Here is a 26726-nt window from a genome sequence, read left to right on the forward strand (position 1 = left end):
AAGCTGGGACAAAGTGAGAGAGTGGCATGGACATATATACACTACCAAATGTAAAACCGATAGCTAGTGGGAAGCAGCCGCATAGCACAGGGAGATCAGGCCAGTGCTTTGTGACCACCAAGAGGGGTGGGATAGGGAGGGTGGGAGGGAGGGAGACGCAAGAGGGAAGAGTTATGGGGATATATGTATATGTATAGCTGATTCACTTTGTTATAAAGCAGAAACTAACTCACCAGTGTAAAGCAATTATACTCCAATAGAGGTGTTAAAAAAAGGAAAAAAAAACCGAAAGGAAAAGGTGGATTTCTTTTTTTTTTTAAATAAATTTATTTATTTATTTTTGGCTGCGTTGGATCTTTGTTGCCGCGCGTGGCCTTTCTCTAGTTGCGGCGAGCGGCTACTCTTCGTTACAGTGTGCAGGCTTTTCATTGCGGTGGCTTCTCTTGTTGTGGAGTACAGCCTCTAGGCGTGCGGGCTAAAGTAATTGTGGCTCGAGGGCTGTAGAGCGCAGGCTTAGTAGGTGTTGCGCAAGGGCTTAGTTGCTCCGCAGCACGTGGGATCTTTCTGGACCAGGGCTTGAACCTGTGTCCCCTGCATTGGCAGGTGGATTGTTAACCACTGCACCACCAGGGAAGCCCAAAAGCTGGATTTCTTGAAGAGAGGAATATAACTGAATTATGAACATCACTGTTGTGTTTGGCATCTGAAATCACATGACTTAATTTTTCGCTTCCTTTCAGAAGTAGTTTTAATAACTATTTAATATCTACTGAAATTGTATACTATTTTTTGTGACTTGAGTTTGATTAAAAATCTGAACTTAAATGTATGTAAGATGATGTTATTATTGCTTTATTTGAAATGCTTGTTAAATCTTTTCCTTAAAAATATTTATATTTAGGATGATTGTTAATATGCCAGTGATATGGTGTCGTGATATGGAAGATGGAAAAAAGTTCTGCACACCAGGATTTCCGATAGGATGTTTTATTACCCAACGTGGCATATCGAAAGATGCTTGCATTATCCATGTAAGTATTGAGAACTTACTATAGAAATATAAGAATGTTGCTTCACTTACAATTTGCTTTCTATTATAGTCACTTAACAAACATGAATGGGATACCTACCATCTTCTCGGTTTTGTGCTAGGCGTTGGGGATACAAAGACAAGTGGTCCCTGCCCTCTAGAAGTTCACAGTCCTAAGTAGGGAGATAGACTTGTAAGCAAATCGCAGTGATAAAATGTTATATGCTAGGAGACTAAGGGGCAGTGAAGATATAATGGAGGGAATGAAAAAGTATTTGTCAGATGAATGGGTGGGTGAGCATTTCTAGTAGGGAAATCAGTGTGGTCCAAAGCTTGGAAGTCTGAAACAGCATACTGTGATTGGGGGACTGAATAGTCGAGTGTGTTTGTGGTATAAGATTTGGGGTTTGGGGGGTGCAGGTAGAGATGAAGCTCAGAAGGGGGGTGGAGGAATTCCCTGGCGGTCCAGTGATTAGTACTCCATGGTTCCATTGCAGGGGGCCTGGGTTCAATTCCTGGTTGGGGAACTAAGATCCTGCATGCTGAGCTGCAGGGCCAGAAAAAAAAGGGGGGGCAGGTAGGCAGAAGCCAGATCATGGCAGGAGGTCCTGTGTGCAATGGTAAGGAAAATAGCATTGAATGCCTGTTATGAGCCAGGAGCAATGTTATATCACTCTATATACAGTGTCTAATTTAACCCTTAGAATAGCCCTGTTGCTAGAATCTACTACTGCTGTTTTACAGATGATGAAATTCAATCTCAGAGACGGTAAGGGACATGACTAGGGGCATACAGCTAGTGAGTGGCAGACATAGGACTCCAACTCAGATCTTTTTTATTTTATTTATTTATTTTTATTGGGGTATAGTTGCTTTACAATGTTGTGTTAGTTTCTGCTGTACAGCAAAGTGAATCAGCTGTATGTATACGTATATCCCTTTTTTTGGATTTCCTTCCCATTTAGGTTACCACAGAGCATTGAGTAGAGTTCCCTGTGCTATACAGTAGGTTCTCATTAGATATCTATTTTATACACAGTATCAGTAGTGTATATATGTCAATCCCCGTCTCCCAATTGATTCCACTGCCCCCTTTCCCCCTTGGTATCCATACGTTTGTTTTTTCTCTATGTCTGTGTCTTTATTTCTGCTTTACAAATAGGTTCATCTGTACCATTTTTCTCGATTCCACATATATGCGTTAATATACGATATTTGTTTTTCTCTTTCTGACTTACTTCACTCTGTATGACACTCTCTAGGTCCATCCACCTCGCTAGAAATAACTCAATTTCGTTTCTTTTTTATGGCTGAGTAATATTCCATTGTATATGTGTACCACATTTTCTTTATCCATTCATCTGTCAGTGGACATTTAGGTTGCTTCCATGTGCTGTCTATTGTAAATAGTGCTGCAGTGAACATTGGGGTGCATGTGTCTTTTTGAATACACCCAGTAGTGGGATTGCTGGGTCATATGGTAGTTCTATTTTTAGTTCTTTAAGGAACCTCTATACTGTTTTCCATAGTATAGTGGCTGTATCAATTTACATTCCTACCAACTGTGCAAGAGGGTTCCCTTTTCTCCACACCCTCTCCAGCATTTACTGTTTGTAGATTTTTTTGAGGATGGCCATTCTGACCGGTGTGAGGTGATACCTCACTGTAGTTTTGATTTGCATTTCTCTAATAATTAGTGATGTTGAGCATCTTTTAATGTGCATCTTGGCCATCTGTATGTCTTCTTTGGAGAAATGTCTATTTAGGTCTTCTGCCCATTTGTGGGTTGAGTTGTTTGTTTTTTTTGATATTGAGCTGCATGAGCTGTTCATATATTTTGGAGATTAATCCTTTGTCAGTTGCTTCATTTGCAAATATTTTCTCCCACTCTGAGGGTTGTCTTTTCGTGTTGTTTATGGTTTCCTTTGCTGTGCAAAAGCTTTTAAGTTTCATTAGGTCCCATTTGTTTATTTTTGTTTTTATTCTCATTACTGTAGGAGGTGGGTCAGAAAAGATCTTGCTGCGATTTATGTCAGAGTGTTCTTCCTATGTTTTCCTCTAATAGTTTTATAGTGTCCGGTCTTACATTTAGGTCTTTTTTTTTTTTTTTAACATTTAATTAATTAATTAATTTTATTTTTTGGCTGTGCCATGTGTTAGTTGTGGCATGCGGGATCTTCATTGTGGGCATGTGGGATCTTTCGTTGTGGCGTGCAGGCTTCTCTCTAGTTGTGGCGTGTGGGTTTTCTCTTCTCTAGCTGTGGTGCACGGCCTCCAGGGCACATGGCCTCTGTAGTTTGTGGCATGCGGGCTCTCTAGTTGAGGTGCATGAGCTCAGTAGTTGTGGCCCGAGGGCTTAGTTTCTGTGCAGCATGTGGGATCTTAGTTCCTCGACCAGGGATCGAACCCATGTCCCCTGCATTGTAAGGCAGATTCTTTACCACTGGACCACCAGGGGAGTCCCTACATTTAGGTCTTGTGAGTTTGTTTTTGTGTATGGTGTTAGGGAGTGTTCTAATGTTATTCGTTTACATGTAGCTGTCCAGTTTTCCCAGTGCTACTTATTGAAGAGACTGTCTTTTCTCCATTGTATATTCTTGCCTCCTTTGTCATAGATTAGGTGACCATAGGTGTGTGGGTTTATCTCTGGGCTTTCTATCCTGTTCCATTGATCTGTATTTCTGTTTTTGTGCCAGTACCATACTGTCTTGATTATTGTAGCTTTGTAGTATAGTCTGAAGTCCAGGAGCCTGCTTCCTCCAGCTCTGTTTTTCTTTCTCAAGATTACTTTGGCTGTTTGGGGTCTTTTGTGTTTCCATAAAAATTATAAATTTTTTTGTTCTAATTCTGTGAAAATTGCCATTGGTAGTTTGATAGGGATTGCATTGAATCTGTAGATTGCTTTGGGTAGTATAGTCATTTTCACAATATTGATTTTTCCAATCCAAGAATGGTATATCTCCCCATCTGTTTGTGTTGTCTTTGATTTCTTTCATTAGTATCTTATAGTTTGTGTTCTAATTCTGTGAAAATTGCCATTGGTAGTTTGATAGGGATTGCATTGAATCTGTAGATTGCTTTGGGTAGTATAGTCATTTTCACAATATTGATTTTTCCAATCCAAGAATGGTATATCTCCCCATCTGTTTGTGTTGTCTTTGATTTCTTTCATCACTATCTTATAGTTTTCTGCATACAGGTCTTTTGTCTCCTTAGGTAGGTTTGTTCCTAGGTATTTTATTCTTTTTTGTTGCAGTGGTAACTCAGATCTTTTTATCTTGGAAGTCCCAATCACACTGTTTTTGAAATGTGTCTTGTGGTTTTCAAACTGTTTTCTACTGGGCCCTAGGGTAATAGAAGTGTCTTGGGGCTGCCATGGAGGCTGAATGGGCATGGAAGGGCTCAACCAGGGCAGCATTGCTTATAATCTGTGTTACATGTGGGGACTTGACGTGGATCAGCAATGGGGATGAACGGGGAGACTCGATGTGGATCAGCAGTGGGGATGAAGGGGAAGGGAGAGAGAGGAGCAGAGGATGCCTGCCAGGTTTCTGTTTTGGTGTCTTATTGGTGGCACCCTTCATTGTTTCTTTCCAGAGAAAAGGGCAGTGCTTCTTGAATTTCAGTCATTCATGCACCACCTTGGTGATTTTTGCCACATCTGAGGCACCTGTATTATTACTTATCTGTCATTTATTTTTTTGGCTGCACTGCACGGCTTGCAGGATCTCAGTTCCTTGAGCAGGGATTGAAACTGGGCCCTGGCAGGGAAAGCCCAGAATCCTAACCACTAGGCCACCAGGGAACTCCCTATTTATTCATAATTTAACTTAAATTTATTTAACAGGAAATTACAGGCTTAGTGTACTCCTTATATATTTTATTCATCTATTTTCAAATAACTAGATTAAAAAGTAGAGTACAGATTGTTATTTCACCTACTACCTAAAATTATCTCATATATCCCCAGTGATATGTATTTCTCACAATGGGAAACATTCACATAGGGAATGTGGGAGGAAAAGCAGCAAACAATTGCTTAATTGATAATTCTTTTAAAGTAAGGGGAAAGTGGCAGAAGACAGGAGTTAATGAGTAGGAGAAATTTGCATTAATATAGTCTGTGTTTGATACTCTGTATGGAAGTCTATATGGAAATGTTTTTTTTTTTTTTTTTTGGCTGCACTTCCTGGCTTGCGGGATCTTAGTTCCCTGACCAGGCACTGAACCCGGGCCCTTGGCAATGAAAGCACAGAGTCCTAACCACTGGACTGCCAAGGAATTCCCTGGAATGGTTCTTTGGAACCATTTAAAGACCACATCTTTGAAGGTCTGGGAAGAATAAATGGACCAATAGGATGAAAGAGCCCCAGTTGGCCAGAGTAGCAGTAACTTTTATCAACATTTGTGGGTTGCCACCCTAAGATTACCAAGGTTAAGTGAAACCAGCAGTTGTCTTTTGTCATCCCTTTTATATATAGAGGAACACTTTCTTGAGAATTTTCTCATTCATTTTTATTTTAAGGAATTTTTTTTTTTGGCCGCACTGCACCGCATGTGGGATTTCAGTTCCCCAACCAGGGATTGAACCCATGCCCGCTGCGGTGGAAGCATGGAGTCCTAACCACTGGACCGCCAGGGAAGTCCCTAAGGATATTTATTTTGGATAGATGTTGATGTCCTCCTCCTTCCCCCCTTTACAGGCAGACTTCCTTCCATTGCAAACTTAAAGCTGTGGGGAAGTTTCAGAAAAGTTGTTTATAGTGTTATAGTGTAATTGATCTTTTTTGCAGGAATAATTATATCAGCTATTCTCAAACTGAGGTCTGGGACTCTCTGAGAACTTTTCAGGGAGTCTACCAGGTCAAAACTATTTCCATAATAATATTAAGATGTTTTTTGCCTTCTTTACTCTCACTCTTTCATGAGTGTACAGTGGAATTTTCCAGAAGCTTTGTGAAGTGTGATGATGTCATCACTCTAAAGGCTAATGGAATGTGTGCTTCTGTACACTTGCATTTTAAAATTTTCTCATTTTAAGTTCTAATTTGGTCACTATGGGTAGATATAACCCTCATAAACAAAAACTCTGTAAGGTTTTCATAATTTTTAAGAGTAGGAGTCCTGAGACTAAAAAAGTTTGAGAACTGCTGAATTAGATATTCAGAATCAAAGTGGCAAATATGGTTGTCTTATCAATAAAAAGTTTTAAATTCATTAAGTACACTAGCATTGTATGAACACCACCACGATGATTACAAAAGTAATACCTGTTTGGGGACTTCCCTGGTGGTCCACTGGTTGGGACTCTGAGCTTCCACTGCAGGGGGCCTGGGTTCCATCCCTGGTCGGGGAACTAGGATCCCCGCATGCCGTGCGTTGCGGCCAAAGAAAAAGGGAAAAAAAAGTAATAACATGTTTGTAAAACCCTCATACAACACAGAGGTATAAAGAATATGAAGTGACAGTCTTCATATAATCCTCCTCAATTTTAATAGATTCTTTTTATGTATACGTAATTTCTTAATCTAAGTGAGATTATAATATATATATTTTTGTAATCTGCTTCTTTGTCTTTACTTAGAAGTTTATAATGGACTTCTTTCCATGTTCATTTTGTATATTATGTATATATACACACACATATATACGGAGAGAGGGAATATAAGAACGAGAAAATGATTATACTTTTTAATAGTTTCATAATATTCCGTTGTATGGATGGATCATAATTTTTTATCCATTCCATCATGATTAGCTGTTTTCAATTTTTGTTATTAATGATGCTGCAGTGAACATTCTTTTACCTCTCTGAGTCTCATCTGTAAAATGGGAATAAGGATAGTATATACCACATAGGATTGTTGTGAGGATAAACAGGATAAGACTTGTAAAGTTCTTGGAGCAGTGTCTGACACATAGTAGGCACTCAATAAATGATAGTTATTATTATGCAAACCTCTGTGTACTCTTTTCTAATTATGACCTTAGGATAAATTCATGTAAGTGTAATTGCTGGGTCAAAGGATATGGACTTTAAAAAAAAAACTTTTCGTTGTAAAATACAGATACAGAAAACCATACAGAACAAATATAAAGTGTAATGAATTGTTATAAGGGGAACACCTTTGTAAACCCGAGCCAGATCAAGAAATATAATTTGGCCAGCCACCCCAGAAGGTATCCGTGTGTCCCTACCCAGTTACAACACTCTTCCTTCCCCTAAAATAACCACTATCCTAACTTTTACCCTAATCACTTCCTTGAGTTTCTTTTACGGTTTTGTCACCCAAGTCTGCATCCCTAGACGCTATAGTTTAGACTTGATCATTTTATGTATCTTTTTTCAGTGTTTTTTGTGAGCATTTTCAAATGCACAAACAGTTGAATGAATTATATAGTGGACACTCATAAACCCAGCACCTAGATTCTATAATTAGCATTTTCTGTGTTTGGTTTATCACCTTTCTATCCATTTGTCCATTCCTGTATTATTCATCCAAACAATGGTGCATTTTCCTCTGTCCCTGATTCCTTCAAATTGGTAGATGGATCCAGCGGCTTGATTAGATTCAGGTTTGATCTCTTTGGCAAGATAAAGTAGTGATGTGTTCTTTCATCAGGAGGCACATGATATCACCAGAATGTGGCACATTTGTTACAATTGATGAATCTTCATTGATACACCATTATCACCCAAAGTCCATAGTTTACATTAGGGTTCACTCTTGGTATTGTACATTTTATGGGTTTGGACAAATGTATAATGACCTGTATTCATTGTTATAATATCATACAGAGTAGTTTCACTGCCCTAAAAGTCTTCTGTACTCTGCCTATTCATCCCCCTCCACCTGATGTCTTTTGTTTCTCTCTTATACTATGATAAGTGGATCCATTAATTCCTTAGAGGTTGCTGAGGCTGAAGAAACAGGAGCGTGTGGAGTGAGCATTCATCAACCAGGAAACAAAACCCTTTTCTCTTGCAGTGTCTATCCAGCGCCCTCTACTGACAAAGCTTCATTCGGTGTCAGGTTGCGAAGGAGAACTATTTAAAATATTGAAAGGGCCCAGATAATTTTCACAGAGGTCAAAGAGCATGAATTTGGGGATGAGAGGCAATAAATCAATAACTGGCACACCTTACATGCATGTACTGATCAATACTCTGATGAAAGAGACCCCTTGCATATCTCCAGAAATCTCTGTGTGGCTCTCCTCTCTCTGGTAATCTGCCCCACAAAATCTAGCCCCCTTGGCCTCTCTGGACTTTGAACTTTGTCTTCTCAACTGGGAGAGATTGCAGGGCTCTGCTTGGGTACCCCTTCCCTGCACCACAACCTGGAAATCCTCTCTGGGAAGGAAGCGTGAGGCTTCCCCTTCTCTGGGTCATCACTCTTTTAATGTTCTTTGTTGTCCAAGGTCTGAAAACTGTGGTTTCGTATATTTTACCCATTTGAAAAAGTTGTTTAAGGTGAAAGAGTAAATCTAGTCTCGTGTTATTCAATCATGTCTGGAGGAGGAAGTCCAGCTCTCTTGCTTTGTTTTTGCATACGTTTGCTTCGTGTAACTTTGCCTATCCTTTCATTTTTAACTTTTCAGAATCTCTTTTAGATGTGTCTCTTTTATACAACATGTTGTTGAGTTTTGCTTTGTGGTATCTTCTGAAAAATCTTTTCCTCTTAATAGGTGAGTTAAGCCCATTTACATGTATTGATATGACATTTGCTTTCAGTTCTGTTTTATTACATTTTCTTTACTATTTTGATATTTCACATTTTATTGATTCTAAGACTCTTGTTTCCCCATATTTTAACATTTATGAAATCAAGATGTGTCTTCCAGTTGATGGCATGTTAAAGGTTAATTGACAGTGTTTCTTTTTAGCAGCACATAAAATAATGATTTTTTAAAAAAATTTATTTATTTATTTTTGGCTACATTGGGTCTTCGTTGCTGCACGCGGGCTTTCTCTAGTTGTGGTGAGCGGGGGCTACTCTTAGTTGCGGTGCGCGGGCTTCTCATTGTGGTGGCTTCTCTTGTTGTGGAGCACGGGCTCTAGGCGCATGGGCTTCAGTAGTTATGGCACACAGGCTTCAGCAGTTGTGGCTTGGGGGCTCTAGAGCGCAGGCTCAGTAGTTGTGGCGCACGGGCTTAGTTGCTCCGTGGCATGTGGGATCTTCCTGGACCAGGGCTCAAACCTGCATCCCCTGCATTGGCAGGGGGATTCTTAACCACTGCGCCACCAGGGAAGTCCCTGTTTTGCTTTGTTTTTAATCCTGTTTGTAATTCCTTAAGTTTCCTGGATTGGTGCCTTTTATCAGTTCTGTAATTCTCAGCCATGGTGAGATATTTTCTTCTTTCCTTTTCAGACTCCAATGAAATCTATGTTAAATGTTATTTTCTCCTCCATGTCTCTCTTTTGCTTTTTTAAAAAAATAAATTTATTTTATTTATTAAATAAATTTATTTATTTTAGTAACTTTTTTATTTAATAAATTTAATAAATAAAATTTTAAAATAAATTTATTTTATTTATTTATTTTTGTCTGTGTTGGGTCTTTGTTGCTGTGCATGGGCTTTCTCTAGTTGCATTGAGCGGGGGCTGCTCTTCCTTGTGGTGTGTGGGCTTCTCACTGCGGTGAGTTCTCTTGTTGCAGAGCACAGGCTCTAGGCCCGCAGGCTTCAGTAGTTGTGGCTCGTGGGCTGTAGAGCGCAGCCTCAGTAGTTGTGGCACACGGGCTTAGTTGCTCCGCGGCATGTGGGGTCTTCCTGGACTGAGGTTCGAATCCTTGTCCCCTGCATTGGCAGGCAGATTCCTAACCACTGTGCCACCAGGAAAGCCCCTCCTCCATGTCTGTTAACGTCCCTTCTGTATTTTCCACTTTTTTCCTGTGCTATGTTCTTCTGGTCTATCTTCTAGTCTATAAATTCTCTTTTCACTTGTTCCTTTTCTTAAGAGAAGAGAACTTCAGTAATCATCTTCTCATTTCTACAAGTTTTATCCTTCAGATCTGCTAGGTCTTTATTTTGTAGTTTTCTATTTCATGCACGTGCTTTCACACTTGTATTTGATGTCTTTAAAATATATAAAATTTGGTTAATTTTAAATCTGCTTGTGATCATTTCTGGATCTGAACTCTTTACAAGTTTGTTTCTGCTGATTCTTGCTCATAATTCCTTTTTTCCTTGTATGCTTCATTTTTTGGACTACATACTTATTGTTCTCGAAGATTGTTTGTGGAGTTTCTTTGAGTCCTAGGGTCAAAGTACTTTCCTCCAGAGAGGATTTTCCTTTACTTCCACAAGGAGTCTTTGGGAAATACCAGTCTGGGACCACCTTAAAGCAAACTCATAGCTTGAACTTTCTGGGACCACTTTGATGATGTGAATCCAGCCTGCAAATCTATGTCAGGGCTGGTCTGTGGCCACAACTTTTTAAGGACGGTTTTATTTCTCTCCCCCCCCCTCTGCCTTGTTCTGTTTAGCTTCAAGGCCATCTTCCCAATAGTCCATTGGGACTATAGGGGCAGGTTCACTTCTGGCTCCCCTTTACCCTGAGGATGTTACTTTTGGAGGGGGTGGGTGGTCTCAGCTTAATGTGCAGAGGGTCTCATATTAGCCTTTTCACCTGGGAGGGCCCTCCCTGAGTTCCCGCCTCCTCATCCCATGAAGCTACCCAAACCCAAGTTCAAGTTTGCCCAGCTCAGCAGGTGACCTCAGGGCAATAGCAGCATCAGTGCTCCCTTACCCAGCTGACCTCTCTGGCTTCCTACTTTCCCTTAGAATTTGGCATGGTAGTTCCTTACTTTCTTGTCACCTCATGTTGCTTTTTTCCTTTTTTAAATTTTAAAGACTTTACCTTTTTAGAGCAGGTTTAGGTTCACAGCAAAATTGAGAGGAAGGTACAGAGATTTCCCATCTACCCCCTGCCCCACCCATGCGTAGTCTCCCCCATTCTCAGCATCCTCCACCAAAATTGGACATTTGTTACAACTGATGAACCTACATTGGTCCATCACATCATAATCACCCAAAGTCCATACTTTACATTAGGGTTAACTCTTGGTGTTGTACATTCCATGCTCATGTTTCTTTTAAGGAGATATTTGTTATATTTATCATTTGTAGTTTTTAGCAGGAGATTTGGCCCAAATAAGATTGGAATTGGAAATCTAGTTAAAGATTTAAAGCATAATTTTAATAACTAGTAGGAAGGAAACTAACATTTAATGACTTCCTTACTCTGTGCCAGGTGCTGTGCTAGGTCTTTCCGTATAATTTCTCACTTAATCCTCAACAGTTTTAGGAATTAAGTGATGATAGCCCCATTTTACAGCTAAGGAAACTAAGGCCCAGAAAGACTCATGTACAAAAGACGGTATGTGGCAAAATCTGAATTCTATCCCAATGTTTCTTGATCCAAATTTTGATCTCTTTGTACCATACCAAACTGCCTCATATTTTTTGAGCGTCTACTGGATATTAGCTCTGAGGATATATTTGAGAAGTGGCTGGCACATAGTGGATGTTCAAAAATATTTGTTGAATGAATGAATGATCCAGACAAAGTTCATAGCCTCGTGATCTACTGGGGAACACAATTTACTAGGGGAAGTAAACATGTAAATACACTGAGTACAATTTGATGTGGTAAGTGGCAGAGATATGAGCTGAGTGCTATGAGAGCACAGAATGAAGAATTCTCTTTTGTAATTTTTCAGATTATAAGTAGAGGCTGTGGCAGCAGATGAGTCTGGAGAGACAAGCGGGATTCAGATCCTGAAGCGCCTTGTTACCACTTTATCTGTTAGATTGAGTATGCGTGATGGTGGTTGAAATGCTTTTCACGGGCAGAATTAACCCTCACAACACTCTGTTATGATTTCTACAGTATAGGTACGGAAACCAAGACACTGAGAGGTTTAGCAACTCGGCCAAGGTCACACAGGCTAGCACATGCCATTCCTGAGCTTTCAACCTAGCCAGTTTGACTGTGGAGTCTTTAACCCCTATGCTGTGCTGCTTCTATTAGTACATATCACACACATACCTCTGTACCAGTACATGCTCTACTAGCTGCATTTTATTTCTCTGTATGTTTATACCACCTTTCATTTAACTGTACTGATAGACATTTTTGGTTGTTTCTAGGTTTTTGCAATTATGGACAGTATTGTAGCGAGCAATACTTACTTTCCATCCCAAGCTGATTCTGATACACCGCCTCAGGATCACTCGTACCGTCTTCTTTATCGTCACTGTACTAAATGATCTCTAAATTTCCTTCAGGGCTATCACTCTCAATTCTGAGATTTGCAGAGTCATAATTCTTAATCTAGGAGTCTTGCATGTTGTAGATTACTCAACGTGGTAATTGACAAGGCTCATTTGTACTCATTCTCTGAAGATGGAAGGCCTGGGTGACATAATAGCTAATATTTAGGCTTTCTATGCCAAGCACTGCACTAAGTACTTTCCATACATTATTCTGTTTAATCCTCTCAACAATCTTACGGGCAATCGTATTATTGTCCCCAATTTTAAAAAGGGGAGACTGAGACTCAAAGAGGTTAAATGACTTGTCTGTGGTCATATAGCTAGTAAATGGCTGTCTGATTGCAAAGTTCATATTGTTAACCCTTGTCTTAGTTTGCTAGGGCTGCTGTAACAAAGTACCACAAAATGAGTGTCTTAAAACAACAAAAATTTATTGTCTCAGAGTTTTGGAGACTAGAAGTCCAAGATGAAGGGGTCAGCAGCGGTGCTTGTTCCTTCTGAGGGCTCTGAGGGAGAATCTGTTCCGTGCCTCTCTCCTAGATTCTAGTGACGGCCAGCAGTCCTTGGCTTGTGGCTGCATCCCTCTAGTCTCCTCCTCTGTCTTTACATGGCCTTCTGCCTGTGTGTTTCTCTCTCTACATGGCCTTTTCCTCTTTTTATGAAGACTCTGGTTATATTGGATTAGAGCCCACCTGAATGGCCTCATTCATCTTAACTTGATGTTGTCTTACAGAGACCCTATTTCCAAATAAGGTCACATTCACAGGTACAGTGGCTTAGGACTTAAGCCTGTCTTTTGGCGGGGGACACAGTCCAACCCATCACAACTCTTATACGAAAACTGCCCCCCAAATCCTTATGGATAAATAGTCCCTCACTCTCCCTGAACCACTGGTTCTCAAAGTGTGTTCCAGGACCAGGAGCATCAGCACCACCTGGGAGTGAGTCAGAACCTGCATTTTAACAAGATCCCTGGGCAATTTGTATAAACTTTCCAGTTTAAGAAGAATTGATCGAAGATAATTATCTTCAGATATAGTTGTGCCTACTAGTGAGTGAACTAATGAATACTTGGCTGGTAGAAAGAGTTTCACTCCGTTTTTATCTGTTTGATGCTTCTGATTATAAATGTAGATATACCCTCATTATACAAAATTTGGTAAGTACAGAAAAATCTAAACAAGTAGAGGAAAAATTATTGCTTATAATCTCACTACCCAGAGGCTCCACAGCTAACATTCTGAAACACATCTTCCTTCTATTTTTTCTTGCTTCATTACTTTTACCATAAATAAAGCCCAGACTCTTGATAGGCTTAAACTTTAAGTACTGATAACATTTTATTAGTTTATTTGTATTACTTCATAGTTTTGTGTGGTTAAAAATCCAGCAATGCATGCATTTGTGAATTTTACATTTGCAGTATTATTCCTTTGTAACGACTAGTTAAAACTGTAGAATTAACTAACATTTTAATATTAGGCCAGATGCTCAGGGCTGCAGTTTTTATCTTATAAAAACACATTTACACCTCAGTATGCTTAATTTATAGCTCGATTTTTTAGAAGTAATATATCCCATTTTCATTCCGTGATCAGATTTTATATTTTTTAGTTTGTAGGAAAAGTTCAAACTTCTTTCAAATTTCTTTATCTTTCTGCAGCCTGAATTCAACAAAAGTAATACTTTCTACCTCTTCAACCGTGTCGATATTACCATTACATATCACGGGGAAGGTGAAACAAATTGGGGTATTGTAAGATTGGTTACTGCTGGACTTGATCCCCAAAGGTAATTATAGAATCTCTTTTTAATTAGTTCTATTAATTTAAAAATTAATTCAAAATGTAGAAGATCTCACCAGAATTTTTATTCTTAGGATACATGTGTGATATAACCTTAGACATAAAGTTTGAAAAATCAAATAGGCAGGGACTTCCCTAGTGGTGCAGTGGTTAAGAATCTACCTGCCAATGCAGGGGACACGGGTTCCATCCCTGGTCCGGGAAGATCCCACGTGCTGCGGAGCAACTAAGCCCGTGCGCCACAACTACTGAGCCTGTGCTCTAGAGCCCGCGAGCCACAACGACTGAGCCCACGTGCCACAACTACTGAAGCCTGCGCGCTCTAGGGCCCACGTGCCGCAGCTACTGAGCCCGCGTGCCGCAACTACTGAGCCCGCATGCTGCAACTACTGAAGCCCGTGCACCTAGAGCCTGTGCTCCACAATGAGAGAAACCACCGCAGTGAGAAGCCCATGCTCCACGGCAAGGGTAGCCCCCGCTCGCCACAACTAAAGAAAGCCTGCGCACAGCAGTGAAGACCCAACGCAGCCAAAAATTAAGAAAAGAAAAAAGAAAAATCAAATAGGCAATTTTATTCCATTTAACCTATAGTAAGCGTCTGAATAACATGTAATATGAGGAAGAACTGACAGATCTGGAAGAGAATTGACTTATTGAGGGTATCCTAACTCTCTTCTTTAGTTGCTGCCATATGACAAAGAGATTAGGTTAAGATTTGTGTTTCTTCAGAGGATAATTCTAGCACCAGTGGGGTCTATTAGGCAGGTATCAGCTGGGTATAAGGAAGAATCTGCTAGCAATTAGAGCTCTCTAACATTTGAATAAGCAACCTCAAGAATTAGTGAGTAGTTAATCCCTACACGTTTGTAGGAAGAGCCTAGATGACCCAGCTCTTTGAGATTTCATAATTAGGCACCCAGCATAGTGTCTGGTCCCTAGTAAGTGAGTGGTCCCTACTAAGTGAGTGCTTAATGTCTGGTCCCTAGTAAGTGAGTGTCTGGTGCCTAGTAAGTGAGTGCTTAATGAATTGTAAAGGGCAATTCTGTATTGGGTAAGAGACTGGACAGGTGACCTTTAATGTTCCAACTTTAAGATTCTTTGAAACTGTAGGATAAGAATAGTACTCTTCAATTAAAAGAGATAGAGGGGGAATATATCATACAGTGTATCAAATCATGATCCATACGGGCAAAATATTATAAAATCTGAAATATTAGGATGGGAAAAGTGATCCTTTGAAACTTATGTGAAGTATATTAAAGGAGGTAAGTGTGGTATGGTTTTCTGAACACAGAACAAGGAATTTGGAAATTTGGTTTTTTGTCTCATCTCTGCTGGTTCCATTTTGGAAGTCAACCCTAAGTTCACCGAGATGAATCAGACTTCATTGTTTTTAAGCCTACTGGCCTATTTTACTTTAGCCAAGGTTGTTCCATCTGTCACAGCTGATGGCTGAAGGGAGAGAATAGTTAGAGAATGTACTGTGCCAAGCTTTTGACCATGGGTAGGTTAACTTGATCTCTCATAGGTTTAAATTTCCTCATCTGCAATAAGAGAGGGCTGAATTAGGAGTTTTTAATATAGATACTGATGCATCAAACCCAATTTTTATTTTATTTTATTTTATTTTATTTTATTTTTTTACATCTTTACTGGAGTATAACTGTTTTACAATAGTGTGTTAGGTTCTCCTTTACAACAAAGTGAATCAGTTATACATATACATATGTTCCCATATCTCTTCCCTCTTGCGCCCCCCTCCCTCCCACCCTCCCTATCCCACCCCTCTCATGGTCACAAAGCACAGAGGTGATCTCCCTGTGCTATGCGGCAGCTTCCCACTAGCTATCTAATTTACATTTGGTAGTGCATATATGTCCCTGCCACTCTCTCACTTCATCACAGCTTACCCTTCCCCCTCCCCATGTCCTCAAGTCCATGCTCTAGTAGGTCTGTGTTTTATTCCCGTCCTACCACTAATCTCTTCATGACATTTTTTTGTTCTTAGATTCCATATGTATGTGTTAGCATACGGTATTTGTTTTTCTCCTTCTGACTTACTTCACTCTGTATGACAGAGTATTTTATTTTATTTTAAAAATATTTTTAATTTTTATTTGTTTATTATGAGTGATATTTAGCATCATTTTACATGTTTATAAACTATCTGTATCTGTTCCCAATTTTTATTGATGTGTATGTTTTTGGGCAAAAGCGTCCTTACATTTCATTAGACCCCAAAAGATGAACACTGGTACTTTCCAACTCTGATTTATCTTAGTAAAAAGATATTCTTTTTAAATTAGTGGCTACATTAAAAATTTTTGAAGGTTTATTTCATAAGGTGTTGCAGACAGGAAATAAAAGAAGGATTAAAAGGATCAGGACATATTTATGAATAACGGGGTAAATAGAGCTACTAAGAGAGGCCAGGGAATACTAACCATTGTCAAGAGCAACCGCCCATGCTTCTTTGTGTCTGTCACTTCCGATATCTGGGAACAGAATTTTGGGTTGATGGGCTGTGAGGTCTAACTCAGGATGGCTACTCACGTTGAAAGTCATTTGGGTAGAAAGGTAGTAAACATACAAAGTATGATACAGGAAGCTAATCTCATCAGCTATATGAAAATCACATTTAGTTCTTATAATCACATCTAATATTCTCAGGCTCGGATAGAGTAAAAGAGCCAAGAAAATCACTTTCTAGAGCTGCATTTATTCTACACTGCCCATAGTAATAGCTTATGTATGCATGCAATAAAACTTTTATCTAATCACAGTAGAGCTCATTTATTTGGGCCCCCTGAGAATGACTGTGTTAAAATTCATCTTTTTCAGAATTAGGCAATAGACGTGGTCATAGACGTGAGTTAGGCCTAATGGTTTTCTGGGTTTAGAGTCTTGTGTTATCTTTCAGGTTCTGTACCTTGTTAATTTCCCTGATGGTTGCTATGACTGATCATCTCTTTTTCCTTAAAACGCCTGCCACATTTGGCTTTTGGGTTACCACTTTTGTGGTTTTCTCCTGTCTCACTGGTTACTCATCAGTCTTTTCATTTCTCCAACCTATTTTTTTTCTTTTTTTTCATATTTGGCCTCACCACACAGTTTGGGGGATTTTAGTTCCCCGACCAGGGACTGAACCTGGGCCCTTGGCAGTGAGGGCATGGAGTTCTAACCGCTGGACAGCCAGGGAATTCCCTCATTTCTCCAACCACTTAATGTCGGAGGGCCCCAGGACCCAGTCTTTGAGCTTTGCCTCTTCTTTATTTATACTCACACCTTGGCGATCTTACCCTGTCTCATCGCATCAGATACCTCAGTGACGCTTAGGTCTCTAGACTTGTATATCTGGCTGTTTACTTGACTCGTCCACTTGGAAGTCTAGTAGGCATTTCCAACTTAACATGTTCCCAAAAGAACTTCTAATCTTCCCTCCAAATCTGCTTCTCCTGTTGTCTTCTGCATCTCAGTAAATGGCAACTACATCCTTCTAGTTGCTCAGGCCCCCAAACCATGGCATCACCCTTGATTCCTCTTTATCATTCTTCACTTATACCCTATATCTAGTCCAACCCTTTGGCAGGTCATGGGCTCTAATTTTTTTTATTTTGGCTGCATCGCGCGGCTTGCAGGATCTTAGTTCCCTGACCAGGGATCGAACCTGGGTCCACAGTAGTGAAAGCCCTGTGTCTTAATCACTGGACAGCCAGTGAATTCCCCATGTGGCTCTATTTTTAAAATATATTCAGAATCCACCACTTCTCATCACCTCCACCACTATCAGCTGGTCCAAGACATGGTTATATCTCACATGGATTGTTGCAAAAACCTAGTTGGTCTCCTTGCTGCCAGCCTTGTCTTCTCACAGTCTGTTCTCAATACAGTATTCAGAGCATTCCTTTTTAAATTTCAGCTCGTGTGAATCCTCTGCTCAGAGCCTTCCAGTGACTTCGCATCTTAGAGTAAAAGTCAAAGTTCTGAAAATGGCCTGTAAGGCCTTATACAACCGATATATAAGGCCAGTGGTTTAAAATAGGGCTTCTACCTTGATTAGAGATCTTAACACAATTTTTGCTGCATAATCTCTCATATGAAATGCGGATCTTTCCTATACTGGGTTCAGGACCCATACTTAAACAGTGAACCTTGATACGCATTATCACGCAGTATTTTAATTTTTCTCTTTAATGTTAAGTTTTGATCTTAACAAAAGATCAAAAGATTTGTAGCATTAACAGTTATTATTTCTCTAATTCATAGCTGTTTTAAATTGTATTTTGGCTTTAAGTAGAATGCGTTCATCCTACAAACAGGTATAATATAAGGGCACATTATGTACCAGACAGTAGGGTTACAGGAATGAATAAAAAGAGGCACACACCAATAACCTTTGCAATCGTGAGCGAGTGGTTTTATTGTGTATATACGTGTACAGGTAACAATCCCATAAGGATTACATATTATTCTTTAGACAGAAGCCAAGGGGTAAACTGTATGTTGAGTAAATAATTCAAAATGGAAGCATCATGGTTTCTCCTTTTGATTTTCTATCACCCTTTATTCCTCTTTTACTTTTCGAGTGACAGAAGAGTCTCTATTTCTCACCAGGCATTTGCTAGCTTCACCAGTCCTGTCTCGTTTCAGACTTCTCTAGTTTTTGTTTTCCATCTTCTGGTTTTAGTAATCATTCTCTTTTTCAAACACAAAAGGTTCACGTAGATTATATACTCAGTACCTTTCATCGTTAAGCATGGCATTTTACACACAGTAGGCCCTCAAATCTCTGGGTGCTTATACATATGATTTCTGCATCATCTATTTGATTTTCTAACTCTATAGCTAAGGTTACAAGATAGTTTTCTGTTTTAGTATATAGAAGGGGGGATGCAATAAAAGATGAAAAATAAAGCCATTTGCTAATAGAAGGATTAAAAAAAAAATCTATCCACAGGCAAAGAGAAGGTTCTTAAGTATTGTGTTTTGGGCAGTATACTGAGTCTTATGTGCGTGTTAGGGACATTTAGAAACAAAAATATTTTAAATCGTAAAGAGTTTTAAATGCAGAATATAATGAAAGGCCTATTTTGTTTTCAGCCTTCTATTGTTAACGTGCCTGAAGAGCCATGAATCAGAAATTTACGATGTCAGTTTGGTATAAAAATTCCTTTCTCTTCCTTTTTTCCCTCTCTTTTATTAGCTATAAACATTCAGATGAAAACCACCTAACTTGTAATGGACCCCCTATGGAAATTCCTGGAGAATATACAGGTAAGTTGAATGTAACCTACACTTACTCTGTGAAATTTGAAGTAAGTATTCCATGCCATCATCTTATTTTTTCCCAAATCAAGTATATAAATATCATATATTTCATTAATATTAAAGCCTTAATTTCCATCAATTTAAAGTTGTGTAACACAGCTTAGGAGCCCAAGAAAGTAGGTAAGTTCTTTATGTTAAAACCATTCAAAAGACAATAATTACAGGAATTGCTGTATTCAATCTACTACATTTCAGGTACCTTGCCCAGTACTTTACTTTCTCATACTTCATACTGAGGTTTGAATGAGGTACATGGGCAACCAGAGGGGTGCAGTGAGACCTTCAAGGAAGAATATCTTGTGGAAGAGACACAATCTATTGTAGTGAAAAGGGCTGACATATTGGACATTTGGACTGACCTACAGTTCAAATTGGGGCTTGGCCACTTACTAGCTGCATGAGCATAGGCAAGTCATGTGATCTCTGAGGCTCGATTTCTTCTCATGTCATTTCATCCTCATTTTCAGAATATATAAAGCCCTTAGCATGACACAGAGTAGGTCTCCAACATATAACATTCATTATTATTTGTACATCTGGAATTTTTCCTTTTGTAAGTAGCTATTTTTATAAAGATGGTATACATTTTTGGTAATAGATAGCTAGGTAGATAGACAGATTGACTGTTAACATTCTGGTGAATAATGTATCAGCTCTTCGAAGCGTGTTCCACAGAGTTTTCTATAAACTAGTTCCTTCATATTTTATTTATTTTAGCTTGGTAGTTTAAAAGGTGTTATGTGAAAAAAGGATCTATGATGAGGTTACTTTGGATAATGCTAGGTTAAACAATGTTAAAACAATGGCTTTATGAGTATTCAGTATGTTAAAAAACATTGTGACTTTTCAAAAGATGATTATAATATGCAGCATTTCATAGACCATGGCAAGAACACATGGGGATATAATTTTCTGTAGAATATATAAGGAGAACACTGCGTGTGGTGCTAAAAAGTGTACATCTTTGTACAAATGGGATATTACATGTGCTATTTTCACTTAATGTGTATGTCATGGACATCTTTCCAGGTCAATAAATACAGAGTCACAGCCTTCTTTTTATTGACTGCATAGTATATTTAACATACAGGCTGTAATTGACTTATTTAGTGCCACATTGATAAAAACAACCCAAATGTCTAATTTTTAATTATTATAAACAATGCTTTAATGAGCATCCTTACTTTTTTATTTGTCTGATTATCTCCTAGACTTAAATTCCTAGAAGTAGGATTATTTAGGTAACAGGGTGTGCACATTTTGATAATACCTTACCAAATTCTTTTGCAGAAAAGTTGCTAGGCCTGAAGATCTGCTGTTTCCTCACACACTCAGCAATACTAGGTTTTTGTCAGTTTTAAAAATCGTGCTTCAGAATTTTAATTCTGTGAGTATAACAAAGGGAGGTAGATTCATACTAGGCAAACTCCTAAGGATCCAATATATAAACCAGAACACCGATTTTGTAATTTATGTGAAGGAATATAAATGTCTAGTGGACCACACCATTCATGTAAACTGGTTAGCTCATCTGCTTATAATAAAGATATATGAGAAAGCAAATATAAATAGAACAGAATAAATAGAAAGTTTCTTGGTGAGCATAGGACCCCAGAGCAAAAGTAAGAGAGTATTAAAAGATGATATTCATGTGCACTAGTGCTATGCTTGCCCATGGACCAGATATCTGGTTCATATTCATGGGTCAGGTACTCTTAGCCTTGGACAGTATTAGAGGTGCTTCTTTCTCCAAAAGATGAACTTTGGGGCTTTCCTTTCATAGGGAAGACTTTTTATGACTATGTCGATATATGTATTTCTCTTTATAGTTTTTAAAGATTATGCATCATATTTTTGATTCGGCTTTCATTATACTTGATTTTATATAAGGCTTATTTCTTATGGCTTTAGATTTGCTTTCCTGAGACAAAACCCTAATCACCTTATTTGGGATTAGGTCTCAAATCTCTTTGAACACTTACAAATTGTGCTTGGTTTGTGTCATTTCTATAGATGGCCTGACAGCCATTATTACACGATTCTTCCTAATCTCATTCTGAAAGCAATTCCAGTTTGGGGATGCCTTGCTTTTGTCCCTATGTATCACCTATAAAATGTTATCTCCATTTTATAAATGAGGATCCTGAAGCCCAGTGAGCTGAAGTAATTTTCTCTGGATCATAGCTAGCAGGAGGTGGAAGTGATATTCAAACTCAGGTCTGTTTGGCCCCAAACTCATAGTTTTTCCACTATTCCATTCTGGCTTTCTATATTAAAGGTCTATTATATTTTCTGCCTACAGAGTTACTGTAAAGAAAATGAGAAACGTTTATGTTAGAAATGCGTGTGTGTGTGTACTTTGAATCATCCAGCTAGAGGTCAGGATTACTTGATCCTACATCCTGCAGTTTACCCAAAGTACAGTTGGTGAAAACAGGCAATTTACTAGTCCAGTAAGTATAGTCCAGTCTTCTAATCTCTGGATGAAACATAGAAGTGTAATCTGGGGAAAGGAATGAAATACACCCTGAAGAAATTAAAATAACCTTTCCCCAGTGATTGAGAATAGTATTCCAAGTCTAAGCTATTATCAGAAGTTGATTGAAGAGCTGAAAACCTTATACATTTTTATCACTTATCAGTTGGCTATTAAAATTTTAAGTATAGGATGGTAACTAGACTTATGGTGGTGAGCATTTTGAAATGTATAGAAATATTGAATCACTATGTTGTGTAACAGGAACTGACAGAGTTGTAGGTCAATTATACTTCAAAAACAAACAAACAAACAAACTCATAGAAAAAGAGATCAGATTTGTGGTGACCTGAGGCAGGGGATGGGGGGAGGGGGAAATCACATGACGGTGATCAAAAGGTACTAGGGATGTAATGTACATCATTATAAATATAATTAGCACTGTACGTTATATATGAAAGTTGTTGGGAGTAGATCATAAGAGTTCTGATCACAAGGAAAACATATATATATTTTTTCTTTAATTTTGTATCTACAGTATATGAGATGATGGATGTTCACTAAACCTATTGTGGTCATCATTTCATGATGTATGTAAGTCAAATCCTTATGCTGTACACCTTAAACTTATACAGTGACGTATGTCAATTATATCTCAATTAAACTGGAAGAAAAAAATAACAAAATAACAAAATTTAAGTGTAGGAACGCTTACGTTTACAGAAAAAGCCAAGGGAAAGCACATCTAAATTGAAGTTTAGATTCATACCAGGAGCCTGCATGGTATGGTGTTAGTGGTCTGCCTGCCTGTCAGGAAGTAACTGTGGCAGCCAAAAGAGCTGAAGTGCAAGTTCAGATGCAGCTATACTAAATGGGGGTTTTGGGGAATTGCCTTATTTGAGGTTAAGTCTCAACTCCTTGTTCTTTAAGTTTCCTTAATCCTGGGAGGTATTCCAGAAGAGGAATTTTTCCTTTCCCATTGAAACTCATTTAGGGTGCTTAGAAGGCTCCTGGCTTCCAGACGTGGTACGGTGGAAAGAACCAGACAGACACACCCAAGGTTTGAATCCTGGTTTTGACATTTACTAGCTGTGTGAACTTTGGTAGGTTACACTGAGCCTATATTTCCTGATCTGTAAAATGGGGCTAAAATACTTACCTCATGTGACTGCTGTCAGAGATAAGTGAGCTAACATATAAAATATTTAGCACAGTCCCTAGCCCGTGGTAGACACACAATGTTTCCTATCCCTTCTCTCAGATACAGGAGCACCTGATTTACTAATGCTTTATACAAGAGTAGCTCATGTATGCAGAATGCACTTACACAGTGAGAACGCACCAAGCCACAGTATTCTTTTTTTTTTCTCTTTAATTTCTTTTAACCACAATATTCTTTACCTGAACACCAGAAAGTTGCTGTTATAGTTGTGGGGAGGGTGCCAGGAAGAGTGGTGATGGATATCTCTGATGGTGCTGTTTCTTTATTTTCTGTCTTGGGTTTGGGTTGAATTTTTTTTTTTTTTTTTTTTTACCCAGTGATAATAGTACACATCAACATTTCTCAAAGTGCATTCCCAAGAATACTAGTCAAATAAGTTTGGAAAATGCAACTTTCTACTGTCTCCTTTCTTAGCTTCACAAAGCACACTAATGTTTAAAAGTATCCTAATAAAGAAACCTTCGACTGAGTCTAACTCAGCATTTTACAATCGTCTTTGACTATGGAGTACCATTCTGGAATAACATTTATATCCCACTGCAGATTCCACTTTGTGTACCCTAGGTGTACATGGTTGTTGTGTCTTACAGTAGCTTACAAAATCCTATTGAACTAGAAATTTTAATTTTTTTTAAATTAGAAAAATTTTTATTGAAGTATAGTTGATTTACAATATCGTGTAAGTTTCAGGTATACAGCACAGTGATTCAGTTATACATATATATATATTCTTTTTTAGATTCTTTTCCCTTATAGGTTACTACATGACGGTGAGTATAGTTCCCTGTGCTATACAGTAGGTCCTTGTCAGTTATCCATTAAAAAGAAAAAGAAAAAGAAAAAGAACCTCCCTTGGGGCTTCCCTGGTGGCGCAGTGGTTGCGCGTCCGCCTGCCGATGCAGGGGAACCGGGTTCGCGCCCCGCTCTGGGAGGATCCCACGTGCCGCGGAGCGGCTGGGCCCGTGAGCCACGGCCGCTGGGCCTGCGCGTCCGGAGCCTGTGCTCCGCAACGGGAGAGGCCACAGCAGAGGGAGGCCCGCATACCATTAAAAAAAAAAAAAAGAACCTCCAGAAGGAACCATCCCTTGCCAACTCCCGGATTTTGGACTCCTAGCTTCTAGAACTGTGAGAGAATAAACTTCTGTTGTTTTAAGTAAAAAAAAAAAAATTATAGTAGTTATTCATGTTCATTGTAGAAAATATAGAAAAATCACAAAATGTGAATAAAAGTCATTTAGAATACCACCATGTGCTGAGAACTACCATGAAGATTTTTGTGTATGTAATTAGGAGTGATAATTCAAAATCAGACAGCTGGGTGCGGGTTTTTTTCCTCTAGTTGCGGCGAGCGGGGGCTACTCTTCTTTGCAGTGTGCAGGCTTCTCACTGCGGTGGCTTCTCTTGTTGCGGAGCACGGGCTCTAGGCGCGCGGGCTTCAGTAGTTGTGGCATGTGGGCTCAGTCGTTGTGGCTCGTGGGCTCTAGATCGCAGGCTCAGTAGTTGTGGCGCACGGGCTTACTTGCTCCACGGCATGTGGGATCTTCCCCGAGCGGAGCTCGAACCCGTATCCCCTGCACTGGCAAGCAGATTCTTACCCACTGCACCACCGGGGAAGCCCGTATATAGTGTTTGTATAGCATGTTTTTGATAAAGAAATATCTTACATTCTTCTTTCTTGAACTAAGTCTTTGAAATCTGCTGTGTGTTTTATACTTAGAGCTCACCTCACTTAGGACCGACCACGTTTCATGTGCTGAATAGCCATGTGTGACTAGCTGCTGCCATCTTGGCAAAGATCTAGACCTCCACATTTTCAGGGACTGTCCCGTTTGGTCTGTGCTTCGACTTGTTTTTCACCTTTTGTTGCTTCTCACTCTCAATACAGAAAATCCCACCAGGTCCTGTGACATGGATTGATCCCAGGCACTTGGCTGGGTGAACTACAGTCTCTCACCCTCCTGCAGACTGCAGAAGCCTTCCGCAAAGACAGTCTCGGGCTAGGGGAGCGGTAGGTGTGATCCTGACACAGGGATAGGGCGGGCCGGGGGGGCCTGGCTGGGGAAGCTATGGTGCCTGAGCCACCTGGGTTGCGATCTCCATCCTCCTGTGCGGCCTCTCCCATCTTAGTGCAGCCACCTGCAAACTGCTGTTAGGACGCAGAGCTTGTGGTCATTGGCCGAGTTGTTGGCCTGAGCCCCTGGTCAGGCAGCTACTGGCCACAGAAAGGTTCAGAGGCACATATAGCAATTTTTAGATATAAAAGTTTTGTCATTTTGCTTTTTTTTTTTTTTTTTTTTTTGTGGTACGCGGGCCTCTCACTGTTGTGGCCTCTCTGGTTGCGGAGCACAGGCTCCGGACGCGCAGGCTCAGCGGCCACGGCTCACGGGCCCAACCGCTCCGCGGCACGTGGGATCCTCCCGGACCGGGGCGCGAACCCTCGTCCCCTGCCTCGGCAGGCGGACGCGCAACCACTGCGCCACCAGGGAAGCCCTGTCTTTTTGCTTTTTAATTGAACATCTTATGCACTTCATGTTTTCAGAAAATAATACATGTTCCCAAGTGGGTACAAAGTTTGGTGTTTATATAACAATTTTGTTCAGAAGTTATTGAAGGATGGGACCATAAAGATTAACATTTGAGTGAAGACCTTTTATTCATCCATTTATATAACAAATATTTATTGAGGGCCTATTATGTGCCTAGCATGGGAATTTTTATAAAGTACCTAGTTTAACTTTATTTTTCACAATAGTCCTCTGAAGGCAGGTACTATTTTAAATCTCCATTTTATAGACTATAGAACTGAGACTCATAGAGATAAAGTTACTCGCCCAAGGTCACAAAAGTAAAGGATTATAAGCCTAGATTAGCTTGACTACAGAATCCAGGCTTCTAACACAGTCTCTTTAATACATCGTGTGAGTTTAGAATGGGAAGGAGTTACGGTGGGTGAATTGACCAAGAAGACTTTATAAGAGAGAGGCCTTTAGCTAGTCCTTGAAGGATGCTGAGGATAATTTGGATAGAAGGGGTAGAAGTGTGCAAGGCATTCTGGGAAGGCCTATAAACTGAGTTAAAAGACCTGGCATTTAGGAATCTGGAGAAGAGCTAGAGGAAGGGCTTTTCAGGTAAGAATGTACATGGTGTATGTGGGGAACAGTGAATAGCCTTGTCTGATTGAAACAAAACTTTTTTCATTTGTTTATTCATTCAGCAACAGGCAGTAAATGCACTCCACGTGCCAGGTGTTAAGCCCTGGGAGATATAAAGGCCAAAAAGATTCAGTCTAGTACCCCAGACTTTAATTGTTTATATAGTATTGGTAGAAAGGTTAGAAAGATAGGTTTGGGCCAGATTTTGAATGGCTAATGTATTTCTATTCACCATATTTTACTTTAGAAACTTACTGTTTTTATACCACCAACCAAGGGTTTTTTGGTTTCACTCTAATCACATTAACTTTAGCTATGTATCTTTGTGGGTGAGTTATATAAGCTTTAGTTGTGGGCTAGCTTGGGACCCTAGCCACATATATAGCTGTTGTTGTTTTTTTTTTTTTTGCAAGATGCATTCCTGATTTTCAGG

The 26726-nt window shown here is 39.5% G+C and overlaps 1 protein-coding gene across 1 annotated transcript in view; it reads left to right on the plus strand.

Moving 5' to 3' along the window:
• Positions 1-26726, plus strand: part of LOC102992353 (transmembrane 9 superfamily member 2-like) — a 102068-nt gene that overhangs the window by 15398 nt on the left and 59944 nt on the right. The window contains 4 exon segments of the mRNA XM_028482341.1: positions 631-699; positions 902-1031; positions 13974-14101; positions 19319-19430. Coding sequence (XP_028338142.1) covers positions 631-699; positions 902-1031; positions 13974-14101; positions 19319-19430 — 439 coding nt within the window.

Source organism: Physeter macrocephalus, chromosome 21 (genome assembly GCF_002837175.3).
Source record: "Physeter macrocephalus isolate SW-GA chromosome 21, ASM283717v5, whole genome shotgun sequence".
NCBI lineage: Eukaryota > Metazoa > Chordata > Mammalia > Artiodactyla > Physeteridae > Physeter > Physeter macrocephalus.